This window comes from Crassostrea angulata, chromosome 10, assembly GCF_025612915.1.
Source record: "Crassostrea angulata isolate pt1a10 chromosome 10, ASM2561291v2, whole genome shotgun sequence".
NCBI lineage: Eukaryota > Metazoa > Mollusca > Bivalvia > Ostreida > Ostreidae > Magallana > Magallana angulata.
Genome location: NC_069120.1, coordinates 30,400,105 through 30,426,223, shown reverse-complemented (window position 1 = coordinate 30,426,223; position 26,119 = coordinate 30,400,105). Strand labels below are relative to the sequence as shown.

The following is a 26,119-nucleotide window of genomic DNA, read 5'->3' as shown; positions in this document are numbered from 1 at the left end:
GATTGAAGAATTATTTTTTTTTTATAACAAAGAACAATTAAATCCTACACAGTCAAGAGAGTATGATTATGATTAATAAATATATAGATATATTTTTTTGAAATAACCAAAAGATTAAAAAATGTTGTGTCTGTTTTTTATGGAAATTAATTCATTTTGAGGGATGTGTAGGATTTGTATTAAAGATTAAATTCACTAGTTTTAAACTTGGTATGATAAATTAGACTGCTCATGGGAAAAAACCAAAATACTGGTATGCTTTTAACAAGAGTTTTCTATCAAAAGTATGAAATGTTTTGTGTCCATTTTTTTTATGAAAATTGATTCATTTTGAGGGATGTGTGTAGGATTTGTATTAAAGATTAAATTCACTAGATTTAAACTAGATATGATAAATTAGACTGCTTATAGAAAAGAAACAAAATACTGGTATCCTTGAAGTTAATCGTATAAAAGGAGGGGAGCTGTACAAATATGGGTAGAAAGGGGGGCTACAGGAAGCTTAATTTTAATGTCTCTTAATGACCACCTGCAGGTGTTGAGTATCTGCTCCCCCCCCCTCCCCCCATCAAAAGACATACACCATCTAACACAAGAGGGAAGAAGTGTGTAGCTGTCAAGCTACTGTAAGTCTCCCCCCCTCCCCCAAGCTGTTCAAAAAAGGAATAAACTGTTTAAAAATTACAAATTCAATACATTTTTAATGATTAACACTTTTTTCTTTTTCCTGGTATATATATATATGCATTCTTTGGAAATAACAATTATGATTTGTACTGATTTAATTGAAAAAATAGTTAAAATTCATGTCACCTATTTTGTTGTAAACAGACCAGCTTTATGCCTCATCAAGGGAATAAGGAAAATTGATTTAAATTAGTATTTTGTTACTATATGACGAAAAAGAAACCAAAAAGAAATGAACTTCTAACACAGATTAATAACATTAAAGTTGTTGGATTTTGATTATGTATGTGTAGAGATGATTATTTTGAAAATATTTTTCAATCCAATTTTGTATATATGTTTACATGTGACAATGCTATAATGATTTTTATTTAAACATTTATGGAATTTATTTCATTTTGAGGGATGTGTGTAGGATTTGTAAGATTTAATTCACTAGTTTTTAAACTTGGTCTTATAGAAAACTCGGCTCATAGAAAAGAAACAAAAAATTGGTACACTACATGTATTGTGTTATTTGTAAAATCTTGTAAAAAGAATCTCAAACTTAACTTTTTATATGATTATTCAATAATTTCTTAATGAACTAAAATATTTATGATTATAATTATTTTGTTGTTTAATGAAGTTAATGATACTAAAGGAGGGGAGCTGTACACATAAGGGCAGATTAAAGGGGGACTACAGGTAGCTTGAATATAGTGTCTCCTAATGACCTCCTGCAGGTGTCAAGTACCCCCCCCCTCCCCTGTCAAAATGGTTTCTTACAAGACATACACCATTAAACACATAAGGGGAGAGGTGTGCATGTAGCCGTTGAGCTACTGTAAGTCTCGATCCCCTCTGTCTCTCTTTCTCTCCCCACCCCCCCCCCCCCCATCCCCCAAGTTTTTGACTATAATCTCTAGCTATATCTCTATCTTTCTCGCTCTGTTCAAGAAATAAAAAACTTTTAAAAAATATATACATTAATTTGTTTATTTTCATACATGAGTTTCAAAAACAAAATGAAATATAAATGTTTACAAATTTTATGAATACATTTTTGATTAACATTCTTTTCTTCTTTTTGCTGGTAAATTAAAGGCAATTTGCTCTTTAATTAATAACTTTAAATTAATAGGACAAAATTATTAACAGAAAATATAACATTCTGTTCTTGCAAAAAGTTATAAAAATCATGTATATGTTACTTGCATATTTTAGTACAAAGTAATAAATGGAAGCTTGAAAGCTGATATATATTTAAATAAAAAAGATAAATATATCTGTGCATTCTTTGAAAATAAAAATTATCATTTGTACTTCTTTAATAAATTGAAAAAAAAATAGTTTATATTTACATCACCTAATTTGTTGTATAAAAAAAATCAGCTTTGTGCCTCAACAAGGGAAATTAAAGAAGTTTTTTGTTACTATATCACAAATAAGAAACTACTGTATATAAATAAACTTCCATAAACACAGATTAATAACTTGAAAGTTGTTGGATTTTGATAGTGTATGTGTAAGGATTATTTTTTTGCTAATTATTTTCAATCCAATTTTATGTTTATACTTGGTGGGACAATTCTATAACAATCTTTATTTATTTATTTGTGGATTTTAACTCATTTCAATGTATGTGAGTAGAATTTGTAAGATTAAATTCACTAGTTTTAAACTTTGTATGATAGAAAACTTGGCTTTAAGTAAAGAAACAAAATACTGGTACGCTATTAACAAGAGTTTTAACATTTATAAAATCTTGTCAAAACATTATCAAACTTTACTTAAGTATGAATATTGAATAATTTCTTAATGAAATAGAATATCTATGATGATAATTTTATTTTTGTTTATATAAGTAAATGATAAATAAGGAGGGGAGCTGTACACAGAAGGGCAGAAAATCGGGCTACAGGTAGCTTAATTATAGTGTCTCCTAATGTCCACCTGCGGGTGTCAAGTATCCCCTCTGTCAAAATGGTTTCTTAGTAGACATACACCATGTAACAAATGATACAAGGGGTGTGTAGCCGTTGAGCTACTGTAAGTCTCTCTCTCTCTCTCTCTCTCTCTCTCTCTCACTCACTCTCTCCCTCTCTCTCTCTTTCAAGTTTTTAAATATTATAGCTGTAATCTCAAGCTATATTTCTATATTTTCCTCTCTGTTCAAGAAAGGAATAATTCAACTTTTTAAATAATATATACCCGGTACATTTTCAATTTCATATATATGTGTATCAAAAACAGAAATGAAATGTTAACAAATTCAATACATTTCTAATAAACATTTTTTTTCTTCTTTGCTGGTGAATTAAAGGCAATTTGCTCTTAACTTTTTAACTTTAAATAATGGGACTAAATTATTAACAGAAGTTGAAACATTTTGTTATTTCAAAAAGTTATAAAAATCATGTATATGTTACTTGCATAATATCTAGTACAAAGAAATAAATGGAAGCTTGAAAGCTGATATATATTTAAATATCAAAAATAAATATATCTGTGCATTCTTTGAAAGTAAAATTATGATTTGTACTGCTTTAATTGAAAAAATAGTTCAAATTCATATCACTTTTTTTTGTTATAAAAAGACCAGGTTTTTGCCTCATCAAGAGAGAAAGGAAAATTAAAGTAGTTCTTTTATTACTATATCACAAATAAGAATTTACTACGGTAAATAAACTTCTATCAACACAGATTAATAACTTGAAAGTTGTTGGATTTTGATAGTGTATGTGTAGAGATTATTGTAAATCCTTTTCAATTCAATGATTACATGGGGTAATTCTTAAATTATTTTTATCTATGTATTTATTTTGAATTTATTTAACTGTATTTCATAATTTTTTACAGTGATCTTGAAATGATAAACCAAAATCTGATTGGTCAGAACCTATTATCTACTACAATTTGATTGGTTATCTGTTGTTGTATAAAAGGAGATTTCACTCTGTCTCCAATTAATTAGCACCTCTTAACAGGTGGTCAAAGGTGACACCTACTGGTCAAGGTGAACTGGTGAGTTTGAGACTTAAATTATACTTATTGAAGCTTATTCATTTCTATTCTTGTTTGAAAATAGATTTTTAAGCTGTTATATTAAGATGAAAAAACAAACTTTTGAAAAAACAATGATTTCATATAATATGATTATAATATAATAATTCTTATAAAATTTGGATTCAATTGATATAATAAATAAAGTGTTACCCTTTATGATTATAACAATATCCAGCTGCATTAGAGGATTCAGAGAGAAAATCATTCCTAGGGAGATTCTTTTTTTTTCTTTTAACATTGTTATATAGTTGAAACACAATGCAATCTCTTAAGTAGATATTGTTTAATGGGCTCTCCATATTAATATATTAAGAATACAACATAAATAAAGTAAGACCATTTCATATTTTATGAGCTTTCTTGAGTAATTTTGAAGAATACAGAGCATAATTATGTTCATCCAGCTATTTTTTTTCTTAAATATTTTTTCTTCTTGAAAAGAAAGAGCTTTTTAAGACCAGTATTTCTTCAAATTTCTCTGTTTATGAAATGAAAGAGTAAGTTTATTTTAGAATAGGTAGCTGCATGTAATTGACTTCTTGTTTTATATTACCACCTGCAGTGCTCAAACAAATCAACTGATTGTGTCAATTTTTGACTTTTTTTTTCTATTTTAGATTTTGTTTAAAAAGTGTTTGAGACCAAAGAGAAGCTCCAACCATCCTACAGAGGAAGCGAAGGCAGCAACAAAAGGTAAGTCAGATTTATTTTATTTATTAGAAGCAAAAATTAAGTGTGCCTGGTTGTATGAAATCACTTTGGGAGAGTTAGTCTGTCTTGCCATTTTGTATATGTATATATGCACAACATTTTTATGGATACCCAAAAAGCTTGTCAATATTATTAACTTGGACAATGAGGGGAATATACAGGGGGGGGGGGGTCCGGGGGTCGGAACCCCCCCCCCCCCCCTTTCTCTGGGGCATATGAATTTTTTGGAAATGCCTATTTAAAGACAATTTTTCCCATTTATAATATAAATACTGTAATTTTCTCAATTAAATGCTTTTAAAATTGCTTATTTTAAGAATTTCATACAGTGTACCATAATTTACATGTATTTCTTATATGAAAAAAACCCTTACCATCTTTTTATCTAAAAAAATACTCCCCTACTGCATCCAATGTTCACTTCAATGAGTAAACACGTGGAAAATAAAAAAAAAAATCATAAACTTATGCAGTATCGCTTAAAAACAAAGATTTGTTATAACTTTTAAAACGTATTTTCTGTTCCATTTCTTTAAAAAAATCGATTATAATAGTTCATACAGTTTGAAACGACGTTCAAGTATGAGTACAAGCATTTTTTTACTTTTTAAAGCTGCTTTCAAATGTATTTTTTAGTTAATTAACTTAAGTAATTATGATAGAGAAGTTTTACTTTGTTACATACGAAAAATACACAGAAAATTATATAATAGCTTATCGTAATTAGTCTGAATTATACTTTTTTTTCTTAGTGTATATTTCTATTAAGCATAGACGCGCATTCTCATTGCTGGAGACATGGTTTTTTAAGGCTAGAAATTATGCAAATCTTCCTTACCATAACCAATACGCTAAATAATGCTGTGCAGTCTGATATTGAAATAAATATGAAAAAGATATTGACGAGATAAATGTTTATTAAATTACACACGGAAAACGTTCAAAAGGCCTTGTTTATTGACAAATAATGAATTTTGCACATATTGATTGGCAACAATTGGAACCCCCCCTTTTCCAAATTGCTGAAATTTATCTCATTAACCGAAGAATCTCTTTTTTTTTTAAATATTATATAAATAATTTGAATAAGTTCCCTTAATTCACAGAGATTTTTTTAAGTAAAAGTTAAAGATGTAAACAATGAGTTAAGACAGGGTTATTTTAATTTATTTATTTTTTTGTGAGTTCAAATTTAATGTCATTGATTATTAAAATTTTCATATATTGCATGTCTTAAGGCAGTTATGAATTATCAAAGGAATTATGTAGAAAATGAAATATTTTCTGTGCATTCTAGTTGAATTTCATGTGAAAAGTAATCCATTTTACTGGTACATGTATACTTAATAAGTATAAATCTATAATGAATTCTTATAATTCTAATAGGGCTTATTAGGCATTCTGGGTACATTTTCATTGCATGGTTAGATTTTTATTAATAAGTAATTTTCCTCGTATTTCTTTAAATGTTAAAATTGTTTTATCTTCTATCTATGCATAATACATCTTATTTGTACAACCTAGTGTTATTTACCAAACATTAATAAAAGAACTCTTATCCCCAAATTTTAGTTTAAACAATATTTATTTAGTAAATGGAATCATACATATTGCAGCAGCAGTGCATTACTAGATTGAGAACAAGCCAAATTTTGAAATCTTTTTAGACTCCTTTTGTTCTCTTATGTGGTTCTGTAGCTAGGCTAATTTACAAAGGAATAGGTTTGATATCCTTATTAGGTAGACAACAAAAAGTTTTACTGACACCTTAAAATTAAGTTAATTTGTAATATCGACATTAAAAAAACCATCCAAGACTCCGTATACATGTACTGGTATTTTGTTTTATAACTTCAACCCCCATAAAGAAATAAAAACTAATCTAAGCGAGTTTGATACATGAAGTTTGAAAAATTTTCAATATGCTCAATGGGTGATTTTTAAGTTTGCTTATAAGGAGAAACAAATTGACTTTAATTATGATTTAAATAACCTTTTGCATCAACCATGTGATCACTGAAAAAAGTTGGTAAGGAACATAATGGTTTCTTAAATGATTGTAATTATCTTAATGAAAAGGTTATGAAAAGGTAGTTCATTAACTGCATATATCAATTCAAAATCTTCTCCAAAAAATATCCTGTAAGTATTTTTGCTCTCCCCTGCTTTCCTCTCCCCACCCCTCCCAAAAAAAAATTTTCTTCCCCAGGATTTGTCCCACCTAGCCATTAACATTCTAAAATTTATACAGCTGATTGGTTTTGGCTATGTGGTAATGGTGTACTGGTAAAGGGGGGGGGGGGCAAAACAAATTAATTAACGGTGACATTTGCACTATAAGTTTTCTGTTTTAAAAAGTGCTATAATAGTTTGATACTGACATGAGAATATTTATATTCATTTATTGTGTTTATTTTATTTTTAAAAAATTATTTAAAATTGGTGTAATTGATTTTAGCTCACCTGAGCTGAAAGCTCAAGTGAGCTTTTCTGATCACATTTTGTCTGTCATCCGTATGTCCGTCTGTCTGTCAGTCTGTCTGTCCATAAACTTTTCACATTTTCAACATCTTCTCAAGAACTACAGGGCCAATTTCAACTAAACATGGCACAAATCCTCCTTAGGCAAAGGGGATTTTAAGTTGTGAAAATTAAAGGCCACAGCCTTTTTCAAGGGGAGATAATTATAATTTTTTTTTGCGAAAGGAGTACATGTATGTGCGGTTTTATGCACTTTTTGCCCCCAAAATCAAAGTTTTAGAAAGAGCTCTAAAAATAAGGTGAAAGATAGTTAAAATCATATTGGAAATAAAGGTGTTAAAGGTTATCACCACAGTGACGTCATAATGTAGAAATGACACCATGAAGATTTCATCATTTTGATAAATTGATGTTTTGTAGCATGGTTTTGTAGCAAAATATGGGTGTTTTCCAATGGTTTTTCGACTGGGAAACACCAAGCGCAGGCTTGCTCAAGTACCATTTTTTAGTTTAATGTGTATAACTATATATCTGAAGAAAAACATATGTTAAAATCAAACTTGAGCAGACCAGCGCTCTATACTTCAGAATGCAAAATATAGAGCAAAAATGAAAATATTTTCATTTGTTTGCAAATTTGCGGGAATTAGGTCATTGAGGTGACGTCATAGATAACCAACGAATGAGCAAAGATGACTAAAATCAAGATTAAAGTTATAGGCATCCTCTATACAATGATTTGTGAAGATTTTAATTTTATACGATACTATTTAAAAATTGGTTGAAATCGGGGGCAGATATTTGACATACCGCACATAGTCCTTTTCAAAAATCTTCTTTACAAGAACTATTTGGCCAGGAAAGCTGAAACTTGTGTGGAAGCATCCTGAGGTAGTGTAGATTCAAAGTTGTTAAAATCATGACCCCTGGGAGTAGGATGGGGCCACAATGGGGGGGGGGGGTCTATGTTTTACATAGGAATATATAGTAAGAGTCAATCTTCTTCTCAGAAACTAAACAGCCAGGTAAGCTGAAACATGTGTGGAAGCATCGTCAGGTAGTGTAGATTCAAAGTTAGGAAAATCATGACCATGGGGGTAGGGTTGGCCACAATGGGGGGGTTGAAGTTTAACATAGGAATATATAGAGTAAATTATTTAAAATATTCTCATAAGCTAATCAGCCAGGAAAGCTGAAACTTGTGTGGAAGTATCCTTAGGTAGTGTAGATTCAAAGTTGTGAAAATCATGACCCCCAGAGGTATGGTTGGCCACAATAGGGGGGGGGGTTGAAGTTTTACATAGGAATATATAGAGTAAATCTTTTTCTCAGGAACTAGTCATCCAGATGATTCTTTATAATTGTTTAGACTTTGGCCCAAGGACAATTCTTCGGCTTCACAAGAAGGTTCAGAGTTTGATGTAGGTTTATATCCAATATATAAACAATTGTTGAGGATCTATTTGAAAACTGCAATACTCAACATGTGATATGACTATAAAATCATCCTGTTAGAAAAGGGACCATTGATTATAAACATAAGAATATCCAGGGGGAAAATGGATTTTAATTATACAGGATCTACATGTATTATTGTACATTGTGCAGATAGTTTGTATTATGACTCTATAAGCTGATTTTATCATACCTATTGTTCCTCAGGTGAGCGATGAGGCCCATGGGCTGTCTGTTAAGCTCTTTTTTAGCTTACCTGAGCTGAAAGCTTAAGTGAGCTTTTTGAAATCACACTTTTTCCATCATTTGTCTATCCGTCAGTCTGTTAGCAAAAACACCCTTAAGCAAAGAGGATTCAAAGTTGTGAAAATCAAGGACCATGTCCTATTTCAAGGGAAGATAATGTAGAATTATTGAAAATTTTTGAGAATTTTTCAAAATCTTCTTCTCAAGAACTATTTGGCCAGGAAAACTGAAACTTGGAAGCATCCCCAGCTAGTGTAGATTCAAAGTTGTGAAAATCATTACCCCTGGGGGTAGGATGGGGCCATAATGGGGGGAATTTTTAAATAGGAATATATTGTGTAAATCTTTTAAAAAATCTTCTGAGAAACTAATCAGCTAGGAAATCTGAAACATTTTGTGGAAACATTCTCAGCTAGTATAGATTCAAAGTTAAGAAAATCTTGACCTCCAGGGTAGGGGGACCACAGTGGGGGGGGGGGGGTGAATTTTTACATAAGAATTTATATATATATATATAGTTAATCTTTGAAAATCTTCTTCTCAGAAACTAATTGGCCAGGAAAGCTGAAACTTGTGTGGAAGCATCCTCAGCTAGTGTAAATTCATAGTTTTCAACATATGAAAATCATGACCCCTGAGGGGTAGGATGGGGCCTAAATGGGTGGTTTAATTTTTAGATAGGAAAATATTGTCTGAGTAAATCTTTAAAAAAATTTCTTTTCAGAAACTAATTAACAGGAAATGCTACAACTTGCGTTGAAGCAACGTCAGGTTGTTTAGATTCAAGATTGTTCAGATTATAATGCCCAGTGTTAGGGGGTAGGGTGGGGCCACAATGGGGGGGGGGGGGGGCAAATTTTGACATAGTAATCTTTTGAAATCTACTTCTAAGAAGCCAGTGAGTCAGGGAAGCTTAAACTTGTGCTGATGCATTTATTTCTCAGCTGGGTAGATTCAAGTTTGTCCAATTGATGATCCCCAGGGGTAGGGTGGGGCCGCAGTGGGAGGTTGAAGTTTTACATAGGAATATATTGAGAAAAATATTTGAAAATCTGATTGGCCAGAAAAGCTGACACTTGTGTGGAGGCATCCTCAGACAGGGAATGGGTAGATTCAAGTTTGTTCAAATTGTGATCCCTGGGGGTAAGATGGAGTCACAATGGGGAGACAATTTTTTACAGAGGAAAAATAGAGAATAATCTTTAATTAAATTTATTAAAAAAACATTTTAATTCACAAAAACTTAAATGTTATAATATATGGTTTTACTTATATGCAAGCATTTTGACAAATTGCTGATTCTTGATGGACTCACAAGGGGTTCTAAGTTTGATTTAAGTTAATATCCCATATATAAACAATTGTGATCTTGATGAGAACTGCGATACTTAATATGATATGACTAAAAAATTATCCTATTAGAAAAGGGACTTTATAAACATAAGAATATCCAAGGGGAAAATGGATTTTTATTCAAACAGGATCAAAATGGTTTTACTACATTGTCAAGATAGTTTGTTTAATAACTCCATTAAACTGAGTTTATCATGCTCAGGTGAGCAATGTGGCCCATATATATTTATTCCATTACATCCATCAATGCAAAATAGGCAAAAACTTTGTAAAATGCATGGAAACCACCAAAAAATTTCTTTTATGATATCAATTTTAATTATAAAGTTCGAAGGATGAATAACATTTTTATGATGAAAAAAAAATACTTTGGGGCGGAGGATGGGAGTACCTTAATGCAAATTATCTTCTCTACTCCCACACACCTGTAAGGAAAACTGTATTCATAATTTTGTTGACCAGGAAGCCCTCTACCAAAATTTTGAATTCCACATCTCCCAAGATAGGGGTTCAGATTCTAGGGCGGGGCCAAAGTATAGTCATATTGAGTGTTAAAACAGCTCGTCTTCTTATCTTCTGCTGACATTGAATAAAAACTGACTGCATATAAAGCAATAAAAATGAAGCCATCTTTTATAATCTTAAAATTAATGTCACCCATTAAAGGGATTTGAATCTATAGGGCTGGACCAAAACACTCAAATAGTGTCTAGGGTAGGACTTCTTAATGCAGGTATTGGCCATATTGGTCAGTTAATGTTTATGAATAATGTCTACTGACACAACAGAATAAAAACTGACTGCATGTTCAGAAAAAAATATCAAGGTATCCGATCATGTACAATTGACCAAAAAATAATGCCTGGTAAGGTATATATTTTATATACTCATTCGATAGATAAGGGTTTGTAGTTTCTAAAAATAGATTTTTTTCCCGCCAAATCACTATGGAGAAGTAACTCTAGCGCTGCAAATCACGCACGGTAAAATACTACTTTTGTTTGACGAAAACATGTGCAATCATTATTAATATTTATAAAATAAAAATTGCCAACATATTTTGATAAAAATAAAGTTTTGAAATAAATTGATTACCTTTGTTTTCCAATCCTTTACGATTGAGAACTTGTAATTCTAAATTGTTGATTTTTTTTTCATTCAGCAAAAAATGTTTGCACAAGAAATATTGTTACTAATACAACGAAGTCATGAATTGCGGTTCACATCAGGTGTGTAAAGCATTACGAACAAAGCGTGCGAGGACCGTGTGAAATGTTTTATAAGAATTCATTCCAAACTTGTAGAAAACAATATACATTGTATTATCTTTTACTCAAAATTGTATTCTTTTTCAACGGCAAAAAAAAAATAAAGTCAGTTTTATAATGGAGACTGTCAATAAAGTCTGACTACGATGTTTCCGTATCGAGTGTGGAATGCGCAATACATCAACATGCTTTACACAGTTATAACAAAATATGAATCAACCATAAATGATGCTGTGGTGTTGTAATAAGCATGCATTTCTTACACGATAAGATTGTGTACAAATACCACACATAACATCGGCTATCTGGCTGAACCTGTCAATCAAATTTTGAGTATTTGATTTCATTGGATGGTGACGCGCTTCTTTTATGTAAACAGCAAAATGAAACGAATTGATTTGGAATTGGTATCTAATAGTATTATTTGAATGATATAAAATCCAGCGATTTGAAAAAGAGTAAAAAATGTACCATTCATGCACATACATGTAATATGAAGTGAGAGAGAAGAAAATTGTTTGGAATTCCGATGAAAAAATACAATCATGCAGTGATTAAAAATTTCATTATTTGACTCTTTAATTGTTAACTTGATTTACAGAAAATAGCAAGGTGATGTTTAAACACAATAATTATAATAAACGTGTACAAGCATTTTAACCACGAAATCCGTATGCATGGTACTTAAAAATAGTTAGTAGCAAATACGCCGTTATACAAATGTTAGGTCCGAAACACAGTCACAATATCTACGAAATCAATGATTAAAACGACCTACTCAGTATTTTTTGACGAAAAACGTGACTTGTGCACTTTACTCTATGAATTAGGTTTTTTTTCTTCACGTTATTACAAGAGCACCGCAGGAGAAAAAATAACTTCATACAATGGCAAATGACTGCTACAACGTCATAATCAACATAAGGGGGAAAAGTTGAAATAACTTGTTTTAAAATAAAGAACAAAAATATTGCTTGATTTTATGCATCAATTGTTTATTCTTTATTAATATTGTTTATCATGTTAGATCAAAAATAGTGCGACTTATTTATTTCAAGCTCCTACCGAGCTCATCCTGGAAAATCCCGAGCTCTCAGACTCAATTGTACATCCGATACCTTAAGCTGTCATCTTTAAGAATATTTCATGTCATCTACATTAATTAAGGCATGGGTTATGGTTGGGGGTATATATTTGTTTTATTATTTTATTCTGTTAAGGAATTTCAGTGAAAGAAATAAGTAAACTCACATATTAGAATAAAGCTATATATCAAAATTATATTGATATTGTGAAAGCATTTGGAATGACTTCAGGGAAGTTATCTTCATTTGCTTCTTCACAATGGAGTTAGCTTCTTTTGCTTGTTCATATTTAGTAATTAATCATTAAATATTGTGATTTTTAAGTTGTATGATCGAAAGAGTTATGCAAGTATTTTTATTTGAAACAAAAAGTTTTACCTTTCTAAATGAACAAAAATACTTGTGAAAAGTAAAGTAATATTTGGCTATCCAAAATCACTGATAAGCAGTTCATGTAAAATGATTTTGGTATAAATGCCAGATGGTGGTCTAATGTCCATGAAGGCTTAATGTCTGGAATAGAAGGAGTGTGTTCCCCATATACATTTGTAGCTATTAAAGCTGGTTATTTTTAAATTCCAACAGGGAAAGATTTTGTCTGCCCCTGGGGATGGGGGATAGGAGTTTGTAAAAAAAAAAAATGTATGCTAGTCACCTTGTTTTAAGTTTTCGTTTAGAGACTATGAACATATACACATAAAACTTACCTTGAAAGTTAAATGATCTCCTATTAGAGTTTTGTACCTTTTCAATATATCAAGTCATGCACTCTATTATGATCTTTTTCACTTTGTCACTATTATGAAGTTTTTCACTAAGAAAGGTTTCATAGTCTTTTTTTAAAGATATCAGGCAAAAAGGTGGTATGTGAGACTCCTCGACAAGTTTGTGTATGGGCTATGGTACTAGTTAACTGTTAGGCCTATTGGCCTCATGTTGGTTTGAAGCATATCTAGAATAAGAGGAATCTAACTTGAGACATGCATAAAAAGGCTATATTTTCAAAAATCTACTCCCAAAATCTAATTACATGTTTATGATGTCCAGGAATCTCTCTACCAAAATTGTGAAATTCATGGCCCTGGATCAGGGGATCAGTACCTAGGGCAGGGCCAATATTGTCATGAAGTGAATATGTATTAAATCTCTTCTCTTTTCTCATTTATATCTAAGAAAATTTAATGCATGATTATCATGTCCAAGAAGCCATTTACTGGTACCTAAATTTTATAATTCATGACTCTGGGTGACGGTTTCAGACCCTTGGGGGGGGGGGGGGGGGCAGTATAAAATCTCTACTTCCGTAGTAGTGGTAGATAAACTAAATGCATGAATATGATGCCCATGCTTTATGGTGACAATGTATTTAGTCTTAAAAACCTTGAAGTAGGGTATAGATAATTTGAGATTCCTTCTGCTCTTGTCGAACCCCCCCCCCCCCCATATTACTAGATCTTTGCAAAGTTTTAACATCAAATAATAAAAGTGGGAGTAGCCGTCAGAGGATTCTCAGATTAGGGTTTAGACTTCAAATAAAGCTTCTTGTTTCATTGGGTCACATTTAATTTGACAGTTATTAACAAAACCCACCTCTTTTATTCAATTGAATCAACAAGTCACCGAGCAGAGTTATCAAATGCACTGACTGAAAAACAATATTGTGCACCTTATTTGAAAATATTGTATTCAGTCATATATATCATCAACACAGAGTTTAGGAAAGTACAGATGTATCTTATTGAAACATCTTTGCAACCCATTATGTATATATATGTAATATTGTAATGCACATAAAAAGTATTTATAATCTTATTCATTCAAATTAATGTGTGAGAGTGAGAGAGATTTTTGTTTGTTGTAAGGTTTACATGTTTGTTATATATACCCTTATAAATATTCTTCTATTTAATTCTTACTAATAAAAAGTCCAACAAAACAAATGTTATATAAACCTGTCTGAACATACTTCATTGGTGATCGTTCTACCGGTCCAACATTGAAATTGTTTGACCGCTACTTTACAGTAAATCAATTTTTGTCCCTAGATGGCGGAGCGGAAATAGCCGAATTTTTGTGCAGAAAGAATTGTCGTTTGGTATATATGATAGGAAAGATGGTGTCACAGGCAGTTTCAAGTCTATGTTTTAAGTTATTGACTGGGATTAAGGCAACATATTAATTGTTGGACTTAAAGGTCCAACAATTCATATGTTGCCCTCATATACAGTCAATAACTGTATAATATGCGTATAACTGAATGCATGAATAAATATTTTTAGCCAACCTGGACCAATGTCTCAAAGGACTAAGTGCGGTTTTATGCATTTTTTGCCCCCAAAATCAAAGAAAGAGCTTTAAAAATAAGGTGAAAGATAGTTAAAATCATGTTGGAAATAAATGTGTAAAAGGTTATCACCACAGTGACGTCATAATGTAGAAATGACGTCATGAAGATTGCATTATTTTGATAAATTGATGATTTGTGGCAAAATATGGGTGTTTACCAATGGTTTTTCGACTAGGAAACATCGAGCGCAGGCTTGCTCAAGTACCATTTTTTAGTATAATGTGTATAACTATCTGAAGAAAAACATATGTTAAAATCGCACTTGAGCAGACCTGCGCTCTATACTTCCGAATGCAAAATATAGAGCAAAAATGAGAATATTTTCATTTGTTTGCAAATTTGCGGGAATTGGGTCATTTAGGTGACGTCATAGATAAACAGCGAATGAGTAATGATGACTAAAATCAACATCAAAGTTATAGAAATCCTCTATACAATCAGTTGTGAAGATTTTATTTTTATAAGATACAATTTAAAAATTGGTTGAAATCGGGGGCAGATATTTGACCATACCGCACATAGTCCTTTGTTAGCTGTCTGTAGTCTACCAGGCAGAAGATTTAGGTTTGCATTCTCAATATCATTAAGTATTTCCATTTTCTTGCTCTTGTCTTGAGGCAAAGTCTCCTCTCTGAAGCATTTTCAAATTTTAAAGGGCTAAGCATCTTTCAAGGAGATACAAAAAAATATGTTGAAAATAGGATGTGCTGTTTTAATAATTTATTCAAAAATCTAATCGTTTGCAGGTTTAAACACATATATGGAATTTTAATCATTTTAAAACTCTGATTTAATTTGTTGCAATCAGTTTGAATATTTCAAATAGCATTTTGTCTTGAAAAACAACTATTGCAGTTAAAAAAGAAGTGTCTAATAATTAGATAAAAGAAAATAAAGGCATCAAGCATATGATAATACAGAAAACCCATGATAGACTTGCTTGATTTCCTAAAAAAAGAAGGTATGTTGCATTCAAGGGATAGGTGAAAATTCACAGAAATTTAATCCATATAATTTAGAATTTTTTATTGGTTAAATTTCATTGCAGAAACAAGTGCCTGTAATGCAAAATTTAAATGCTTATTCTTAGTGGCTTATTGGCCACCATGGGTCAAATAAGGGCAGAAATGGGGGCTTAAAGATATTCACAGAAATAATTATTTTTGGCTAAAAGGATATTGATGCTGTTACTTTTGAAAAACTTGTATTTAAGTTTCTAGGTCAAATGTCAAGGTCATAGCAAACCTTTTTAAAAACATTTTGAAAATTTATTTCAAGCTCTGTAATCTACCGAGCTCATCCCGGAAAATCCCTAGCTCTCAGGCTCAATTGTACATCGATACCTTAAAAAAAACATGTATGCTATCCACCTTGTTTTAAGTTTTAGTTTATCTATGAAAACATATACAAACTGTACACATAAAACTTACCTTGAAAGTTAAATAGACATATTGTTATAGACAATATTTTTCTTTGCTTGGAACATGTGCAGACTTAACATAAAGACTGTAGGTAAATGGTGTGCATATACCTTGAACCATGTTTCTATGTTGAATGCCATTGATAACAATGCAATTTATGAAGCAGTGAAAATTATCCATGTAAAAAGTAAATTAAAATGATTTGAATAACTAAATTATTAAAAAGGTAATTTTTTCAATTTACATGTTTATAAATCTATAAATTGAATTTGCAAAACTTCAGTTTGAGTGTAATTGCAACAATTACTGGATAAAAACATGTAACAAAGGCTGCATGCTCCATGTTGATCATGAATGACTGATAATCAAATCACAGGTTTGTTCTGTAGACAGGCTAGATGTGCATTCTTCATATGCAAACGAATCTGAAATTGCAGAAATCTGGATGAATAGACAAAACAACATAAAAATGTTCTGTTACTAAAATCTTCATAAATGGAAATACCCTGATAAGTGGCATCTGGATACCCAAAGTCCCCTATAGTTCATGCATTGCACCCCTGAGTGTGAAAGAGGGGCCACTTTTACAAATGGTAAATTAAGTCAAAACATTAAAAAAGCAGGTTTGAAGAACTTTCATTATATTTATTCCATCACATCATATTTAATACTAAGTAATAAGATTCTATGAAATTTGGAATGAATTATTATTACAAGAATAACACTTGATTAAAATTTGTGAAAATTATCATAGAACCATGCAAAAGTATACAATGATAAATTGTTGTTTGAACAGTGACTCCTATGGGTTAGGAAAGATACCAAGATGTGGTTCAACACTTCATAGAGATATTAAAACAGAGAAATACTCTTTGCATTAATGTGGAGGCAATAAAATTTTAATTTCTGAGGGAAATACAAAAGAATCTTATATATACATGATGAAAGTTTTGATAGTTATTCATGACATGACTTAAAAAACTTAGAAATTAAATGTTTACATGGATATGTTTGACTCAGAGTTTATGTCAGATTTTGCATTCATATGTATTTTGTGATGAATGTGTGATTACTATGATATGTAAAATACTAAATGTTCATTTTGCGGATGCTCTAAGTGATCCGTTTGGCCTTCCATCTGTCTGTCCATCAACCAGTTCCTTAGAGGAGACTGGAATATATTTTCTCTCCCCTTGGCCAAATCTTGCTCATACTTCACTGACAAAATGCTAGTTGGTAATTAATGGTTATGCTTTGACTTTGAAAAAGTTTCCTAGGTCTAAGGAACTTATGTGTTAAGTCATTGTTTGGACCACATATTCTCTCCCAATAGTTCAATTTGGCTCATATTATGTACATTTGATGTGGTGATCTTGAAAAAGTACTAGGTCATATCTAGCCATCCTCTCTCCGATTTTTTTTTTCATTCATTAATCTTTAACTTTTAGTAACCTTTAATAGTGCTCACATATTAAAAGGACATTTGTTGTTTGGTTTTATCTTGAAAAATTAATAATCAAGGCCACACCAGTATAATTTCTTGTTCGACAGACATTCAGTGAAAAAGGGTACGAGCGGGTGAGCAATTTTTTGTAGCCAATTTATTTATGTACCGCATAAAAAAAAAATTTTATGCGGTACATAAATAAATTTGGCGGACAGTTGCATTTCTTCTACTTGTTTCTTATTTGTAAATTAAAACTATTTAAAATGTGAAAAATATAGTTGAAATAGAACAGAAAACAGCACAGATTTTCCTAGGTGCGGGAGATTAATAATAATGATATTTATTTAGTTTTATTTAAATACGAGCATGCAGGGTCTGTCAAACATTATGCTCAGGTGATCATTAAGGCCCTTGGGCCCATTGGCTTCCTCTTTGTCAATTGTTCTTTGTATAAGTGTGGGGCTTAATACTTGAGAATTGCTTTCATGATCCAAGTCAGAGATGCTGGGGCATACTGAGGAACTAAATTGGTGATATAAAAAAATGCATTTAGTTATCATTCCTCAAAAACCTTAGGCATCTTACATACATAATACATGTAATAAAACATAAAATGCTTCTTTGGTGATTCATGTGAGATATGAAGGTACTGACATTGCAGAAAAATAAAGGGTATTCTGGGTTATGTAAATTTTGTCTGCAATGATTGCTTTTTAATGTTTATACATGTATTTACATCTTTCTTTTAACAAATTAATATATTATTGATTGAAGTTAAATTAACTTAATTACTGTTAATGTACATAAGTATGTTAGCTAAAAGAAACAGCCAAATCGTCTCCTTTGGGAATTTGAGTCTGACATCGATCATCATGATTATTTTGTACAGTCTGTGATTTTTCTTATATCCCTGTAATTTTTTACCATAGAGGGAATCATACTCAGTAGATGAACCGTAGGTTCAAGTGAGTTTTTCTGATCACCTGTTATCTCTTCATCCATCCATCTGTCCATCCATCCATTTGTCTGTCTGTAAACTTTTTACATTTTTGACTTCTTCTTAAGAACCACTGGGCCAAATTTGGCCAAACTTGGTAAAAAGCATTCTTATGGGAAGGGGATTCTAAATTGTTAAAAAATGGGCAAATCCCTTTTTAAAAGGGAGATGATTTCAAAACAGTGAAAATAGGGTGCATATGTCTTTAAAAATCTTCTTCTTAAGTACCACTGCACCAGAAATGCGAATATTTACACCAAGCTTGTATACATAGCAAAGATTCTAAATTGTGAAAATTGTGACCGCCTGACTAATACTGGGGCCCCAAGAGCGGTTCAAAGTTTAACATAAAAATATGTAAGAAAAATGTTTAAAAATCATCTTCACAAGAACTACAATGCTCCAAGTTGTGATATGACTATGCAAACATCCTCAAATAATGTAGATTCTAAATTGTTTAAATTGTGACCGCCGGACCAATACTGAGGCCCCAAAAGGGGTTCAAAGTTTAACATAGAAATAAATAGGTAAAATGTTTGAAAATCTTTTTCTCAAGAACTACAATGCTACTATGCAATTATCCTCAAATAATGTAAAAATTGTTATGGTCGGACTAATACTGAGTCCCCAAAAGGGGTTCAAAGTTTAACATAGAAATATATGGGTAAAGTGATTGAAAATCTTCTTCTCAAGAACTACAATGCTACTATGCAATCATCCTCAAATAATGTAGATTCTAAATTGTTAAAATCGTGGCTGTCGGACTAATACGGAGGCCCCAAGAGAGGTTCAAAGTTTAACATAGAAATATATAGGAACAATATTTAAAAATCTCCTACTCAAGATCTGTAATGCTCCAATTTGTGATATGACTATGCAAGAATCTTCAAATAATGTAGATTCTAAATTGTTAGAATTGTAACCCCCCGGACCAATACTGGGGCCCCAAGAGGGGTTCAAAGTTTAACAAAGAAATATATAGGGAAAATGTTTTAAAATCTTCTTCTCAAAAACTACAAGGCTCCAAGTTGTGAAATTACTAATAATTCTTAAAAACTAATATAGATGATACAAGGAACTGTTGATCAGGTGACCAATATATGGTCAATTGGCCTCTTGTTTCACATATATTCCTTTACCGGCTTATAGTATTGATACTTGCCTTAAAGATTTTAACTTATTAGGGCCCCGCAAGGATTTGCAGGTGCCCTATAGTAATCACTCTGTTCGTCCGTCCTTCTGTCTGTCCGTCTGTCACTCTTCTGTCCACAAATTTCCTGCTTTTTTTATGGTTGCCCAATCAAGTTCAAAAATTTGGTATGGTAGTTCAGTAGGCAGAAATACATATTTTGATGCTAAGTTTGGTTCTCTATGTCTTCTGGTTTGGAGCTGGGGTGGTGGGGTAGATTCTTAACTATGCATAAGAATGAATGGGCAAAGAGAGATAACTGCTGAGAATGAATGTGCAAAGAGAGATAACTGCTGAGAATGTTACCATTGTATACATGGAAGGCTGTGCAATATTTGTCCTTTTGAGATTAATTAACCTTCCACAGGAAAAAAATCCTAAGCTTTTCTTTACTTACTGCACTGCCTGTGTCTGCAAATGAACTTTGTTTTGAAGTTAAAGTCAATTTTAAATGATGTGTAGTATTGTGTACATTCTTTGAAATATAGATTTAAAATATAGTATTCATATTTTATTTTGGTTAAAATACTGTACACAATGATTTATGATAATTTTATTGAATTCTAAAATCAAGATATATATTAAGATATCCTTTTTCACTATTTTATTTTTTAATTATTTATTTTATTTTTTCTTCCTTAATGCTGTTAATTTTAACAGGTAATCAGATAATAACACCATTCTGTCATTTCTGGAAAAAAAAATCTTATTGTAAATTTAGAAGAAAAGGATGAGAGAGCAGAACAATTAATCCCCTGAGATTAATTATCTTGCCTGCTGCAGAAAATTTAGAGGCTTATCTCTATCTGTCATATTGAGATTAATGAACACCTTTGTCTGCACTGATGTTTGTTTTGAAGCAAATTAAACTCTCATTCCATGAGCTGCACCCTAATATTTTTACCCCTCAGTTTAAAGGATGGTATTTGATAAAGAATATATTTCATTCTAGTCCAAATACTTATATTCTGTAAAATAAAAAAAAAATATATGAATAACAATAAATTTGAAAAAAAAAAAATTAATAGATATCGTTTTTTTTGTTCTTTTTTTTTCTTTTTTAATGGATGTTTTGGTGTTGTTGTTGTTTTTGGTTGCTATGTTTATATTAAAGAAAACTTAAGAATAGTACCTGAAAATGTTCCTTCTGTAATTATCTTGCCTGTTTCAGAAAATCTAAGGTCTGTCTTTATCTGTTATATGTATTACCGTACACATGTGTCTGCAAGTGATGTTTGTTTGAAGTTGAGGCAAAGCCTAGGTATCATTGCATTGGTATCAATTCTTGTTTAACAAATTTTATTTCATCCCATGTTAACCCCCTTTATCCCGTGGATATGACTCATTGGATATTTTTTGATATCCCACAGTTGTGACTTTACAATGGCATTTGCGTAGGCATAATGAAGTAAAATAATGTGAAGTTTTATAAACAGTGTAAACATTGATTGTGGTGTATAAAACATGGGATAAATAGAATCTCATATGATTTGTAGTATAATATGATTTTTATCCAACTTGTGTGTTTTATCCCCTCACTAAGGCTCAAGAAAAAACACTTTAATTGTTGGATGAAAATCATATCCAGCTACAAATCACGAGATCCTATATATTCCATTTCTTTACATCTTCTGCCGGGCATTTATTTTTCATCATTGTTAATATAAAGAGGATGGAATTCAAAGTTTTTTTCACTTCTCTATATTAATTGACATAGCGGGGCCCTTCCTGACTGGTCAGTTTTCTAGTTAACACAATTTTATGTTTACGAACCTTAAGTTGTACAATGCTCCTGTTGAAATTAGATTTAAATTGATGATGATATAGTTATCTCTGTATTAATTATTAATACACATGTATGTTTTAAAAATGGCCGAACAAATATGCACATATATATACTTTTAAAAAATCAATCAATCAGCATAGATAAAAATATTTGAGAAATGTTTGTTGCAAAACTGTTAATGATAAATGACAAATCCGATTGGCCGCTGCTAATCACTCTGACCGCAAAAAAGTTTCTAATTCAAATGTGTTCCTATTAAGTGATTGACTTCCTATAAAACCTTTCTACAGGATACCCCTATTTCATCCCTACATGTTCACACACATGGAGGAGAATATCAAAATAGAGTCATTCTGAAAAACATTGCCGATATTATTTTGTCTCATGCTGCAAATGAGATTTATTCGACGAACTTAGATTGAGTTATCTGTGTTCTATTGATAATGTTGAACAGCTGTATATTACATCAAAGTGAATTTTCTTTGAGTTTTAGTGATTGTGACATGATATTGGGAATTCAATATCATTTTAGGTGGGCAATATTTATGCACAAAGCAAATGAGACCCTCTGTCTTAAGTAACCTTTAAGATCCATGGTTCTTGCCAGATCTTACTTTAGAGACCATGGTTTTTACCAAGGTCTTAAGCTTTATCATAAAAATTTTTACTATTTTATTTTTCTAAAACTAAATGTAATTTCTTTTTCTTTCATTAGACTGCAAATGGATGGAGATCATCAAGACTTCAGGATGGAAGTTGACCTGGAGAGCAGCAGCATACAACCCATACAGCCAGTGAAGGTCAGGCTGACCAATTACAGCAGACAGTCCAGTCCCTCCCCTCTGAGGCTGACCACAAAGGCACAACCCCTCTCCACAACTAGACAAGACAGCCAATCCCCATGCAGGACACTGAGGGATGGTGAAAGTGTTCCTTACACTCAGAGGAGGTCACCCAAGAGATCCACAGCACCAAAACTTCACAGAAGACATCAAAGTGCCCCATATCTGATCAATGCTCCCACAAAGATGAGGAGGATGTCACCTAGCAAACCTGTGTCAACAGTCTCCAACCAGTTTTGTCAACTTCCAACACAGTATGTTACCAGATCCAGCATTCAACAACCGTCTCCCTTGACTTTGATGAATTTACAGCAGGAATCCAAATATCTTACAAGATCTCAAGTCAAGATTTGGAAGCAGAAGAGTTCGTGTCCCTATCATGAGAAGTTGGCTCTAAGAGAAAACAATCAGCCCAAGACACCTAAACACCAGTCTACACCAAAGATTCCTCGCTCTCAACTAGTTCAGAAAATGGTCCTACAAGCAGGTGGTGCCAAACCAAAACAGAGTCTCTCCAAATTGTATGCACACTCTAAAAGCAGATCTCCAGCCAGATGCAGACTTTCTCCTTTGGTAGATAGTACCCCTCCCTTGACAAGGTCCAAGAGACAGTTGTTGACAGGCATCACTACACCAGACAAAACAGCCACCAATAGACGCAAGCATGCTGTGGACAGTGCAGACTTGAAAAGACCTAAGAGTGGAATCATGACTAGGATGAGAAGTCTTGCAGCAAGTATCCAGGAAAAATTCTCAAAGAAAAAGAAGAAGAAGCAGGTGACAGCCGTAACTGACTCATCAGAAGTTGACACTGGTGTTCAATGGATGGACCTAGACTCTGATCAGAAGACAGTTCAAGTAGCAGACTCCAGTGAGCCAATGGACACATCCCTACCTGTTAGCTGTTTTGGGACCCAAAAGATCAACTTAACTGCAAAGATGCCCAACATTAGAAGGAAGCAAGTTAGAAAGAAGGAATTAACCACAATCCCACCCAAGAAGTCCAGCGAAGTGATCACAGCTCTCCATCTACAGAAAATTGATGTGACATCCCAACAGACTTCTACATCAAGACAAACATGCTCCAAGAGTACCAAAACCTTTGTTCCAGCTGTAGTGTCTGCAGAAACTAGTACAACAGATTTAGTAACATCTTGCTCACAGGATCCAAAGAAACAGAAGTCAACCTTCCTAGAGCTGCCTTTGTCCATGCCGTCTACACACAGATCAGAAACATTTAAGGTTTTGTCTCCTTCACCCATGATTTCAATCCCAGCTGAAGGAATGCCATTCACAGTTACAGCTTTGTCACCAAAGCCTATTTCTACACCAAGAAAGTCACCAAAGGTTTCGACTCCTCAGCTTAAAAGTTCCAAACTACATCCCATGTCTCTCCAATCACCAAAGGACATCAAACCATCAGAAGAAGTCTCATCAGTGATGATGTCCTCAGGAAAATCTTCCAGTATGGCTGACCGTATGTTCACACATTCCCAGGCAGCAACATTCCAGCCACCATTCCAAAGCCTGTGTCCCATCAGTGCCAATGCGGATGACTTAGCAGATATGTCTGCTACATCTCCTGTACCACTGCCACAGACTTTCCTGTCATCATCAGTCCAATGTACAGAGCCTGCAACTTCTCCTAAAGTGTCGTCACAAATAGAGACTGCTGTGAATGCAACAAATGTGTTTGAAGTTTGCGGCAAGCAACAGACAACAAAACAAGAGACTCAGCTGCCTTTGAACAAACCTGCCACTTTGGTAAATCCAAAAGACAGCTTATCTCAGTCACAGATATGTAACCCAGCCATTCCAGAGATCCCAAATTGTGATGGTCAGCACGTTCACTCATCTATCTTCAGTATCCATCCAGTGTCAAACCCCTCATCCACAATGATGCCAAAAAGCGATGAATTCAGCAACAGAATGGTAGGAGCAGATGTCGGTGAAGAGATGCCATCAGCTTTGTCCCAAAGAATTACCTTCTCAACTTCCACAGATACAACAGTGTATGCAACAGAAGAGCCAAGCTGGAACGAGAGACCTTCATGCCTTTATGAAAAATCAGCATCTACGAGACCATATCAATCCATGGCCATTCAGGAAATTCCTCCTCCCCAGTCCGCCATGATTCCTGAGTATGGTTCCATCAATTGTGCCTACGGAATGACTGATTTTAACTCCACTGTGTTGACATACTACAGACACCAAGGACATTTCCACAGCAGCTATATTCAGTACGGGACTGGTGATCCAGTGATGACACAAACAGCCTTGCCGAAGTTCCAGCAAACCCAGCCAAGTATCTCCTCTTGGTATTCCAATCTCCAAGCAGAGCCTGTGGACCTGTCACTTCAAGCTCAGCAAAGGCAAGGTGATTCCCACCAGGATCTGATGTGTTATGAAACTCTGGACTTTAGTGAACTTTCACCCCAGAACACAGTGTGCAAGGAATCCATGACACAGACAAACTTGTCAATTCCTTCTGAATCCTGCCTCCCTGTGCTGTCAATGAGTGATTTGATGAAAGGTGGAATAGAGTTGGACAAAACCTCAACAATGAACCAACCAGATTCAGAAGTCACCTGCAGCCTCGACATACCTTCAAATGCAACTTCAGTAGGCCAACCATCAATCATGCAGAAAAGGACAAAGTGGTTTGAGCCAAAGAAGAAGACACTTCTGGTGATTCCCAGTGTCCGTAGCCACCAGAGTGAAGCTTCTCTTGACAAGGATATCCATTCGATAGAACAATCAATTCCAATGCTGGAGTCCAAAAAGAGACCTTTTGAAGAATCCACCAACAATGATGCTTCTTTGCCAGACAAGAAAAAGATCAAAGTGTCGACCAGTGGACCACAACAATCCAATATTTCCTCATTCGTTGGAAAGCCAGGTAGTCCCCAGCCAGCATGGACAGAGAACTGCTCTGAGTGTTCCCGTGTTGAGAATATCCTGGAAGAAACACCTTACTCCCTCCTTAATAATGTACCCTGTCCAGACCATTTCTTCAAGTCCACCAGGCAGATCATCAGTGAATACTACGACTCTCGGTCATTCTATCACTCCAGAGGAAAGCCTCACATCGTGGCCCGAGACCTTGTTTGGCGTCTCTATACAGTAGCCGAACTTCATGGACACCGCTTCAACACTCTGAACTCCGCCATTGCTGAAGCCATCCATCATTCCGTTCTGGACAAATCGCAATGTGGTGAACAGACTTGGCTTGTAAAATGCATTCCCTTCATCAACAGTGCAATTCGAAAATTCTTCCGTGTTGACTTTCGCAAGTATTGGAGCCTTATTGAACACAGATGTGATCCAAGTGTGTGTTAACTAAGACAAGTGTTATAGTGTTATTCTCCAACATGTTTGACAACGGAACTTTATGTGCACAATTACAAGAAAAATTTTGATGTGGTATTTGACCAACCTGTTTTGATCATGTATAATCATTTTGTTATCAAAACTGCCATTAATCGGAAGAAAGAGTCTTCAGATTTAATGAATTACTGACTACATGTTCCGGTACATTTTTTTGTTTTAAAGAAACTACTTATTTTGCATATTTTATTTTTATTTCATTTTGAAGAAATAACTTGTTTTGTCTAAGTTTTTACTTTATTTATTGTTGACAAACAACAATTCTAATTTTATGTTTGTTACGAAGTAGGGGAGATGAGCTATGTATGTTTTTTTTTTCTTGAGGTACACTTAATTACTTGATGACACTTTCTTGTAAGTGAATCATTA

General features: G+C 33.1%; 1 protein-coding gene across 1 annotated transcript; it reads left to right on the top strand.

Annotated features, from left to right (window-relative positions):
- The first annotated feature begins 4,384 nt into the window (after nt 1-4,384).
- On the top strand, nt 4,385-26,119 carry LOC128164739 (uncharacterized). Its single transcript, XM_052828734.1, has 2 exons — nt 4,385-4,428; nt 22,237-26,119. Exon 2 carries the CDS (start codon nt 22,244-22,246, stop codon nt 25,700-25,702), a length of 3,459 nt encoding a protein of 1,152 aa, XP_052684694.1. The 5' UTR covers nt 4,385-4,428; nt 22,237-22,243; the 3' UTR covers nt 25,703-26,119.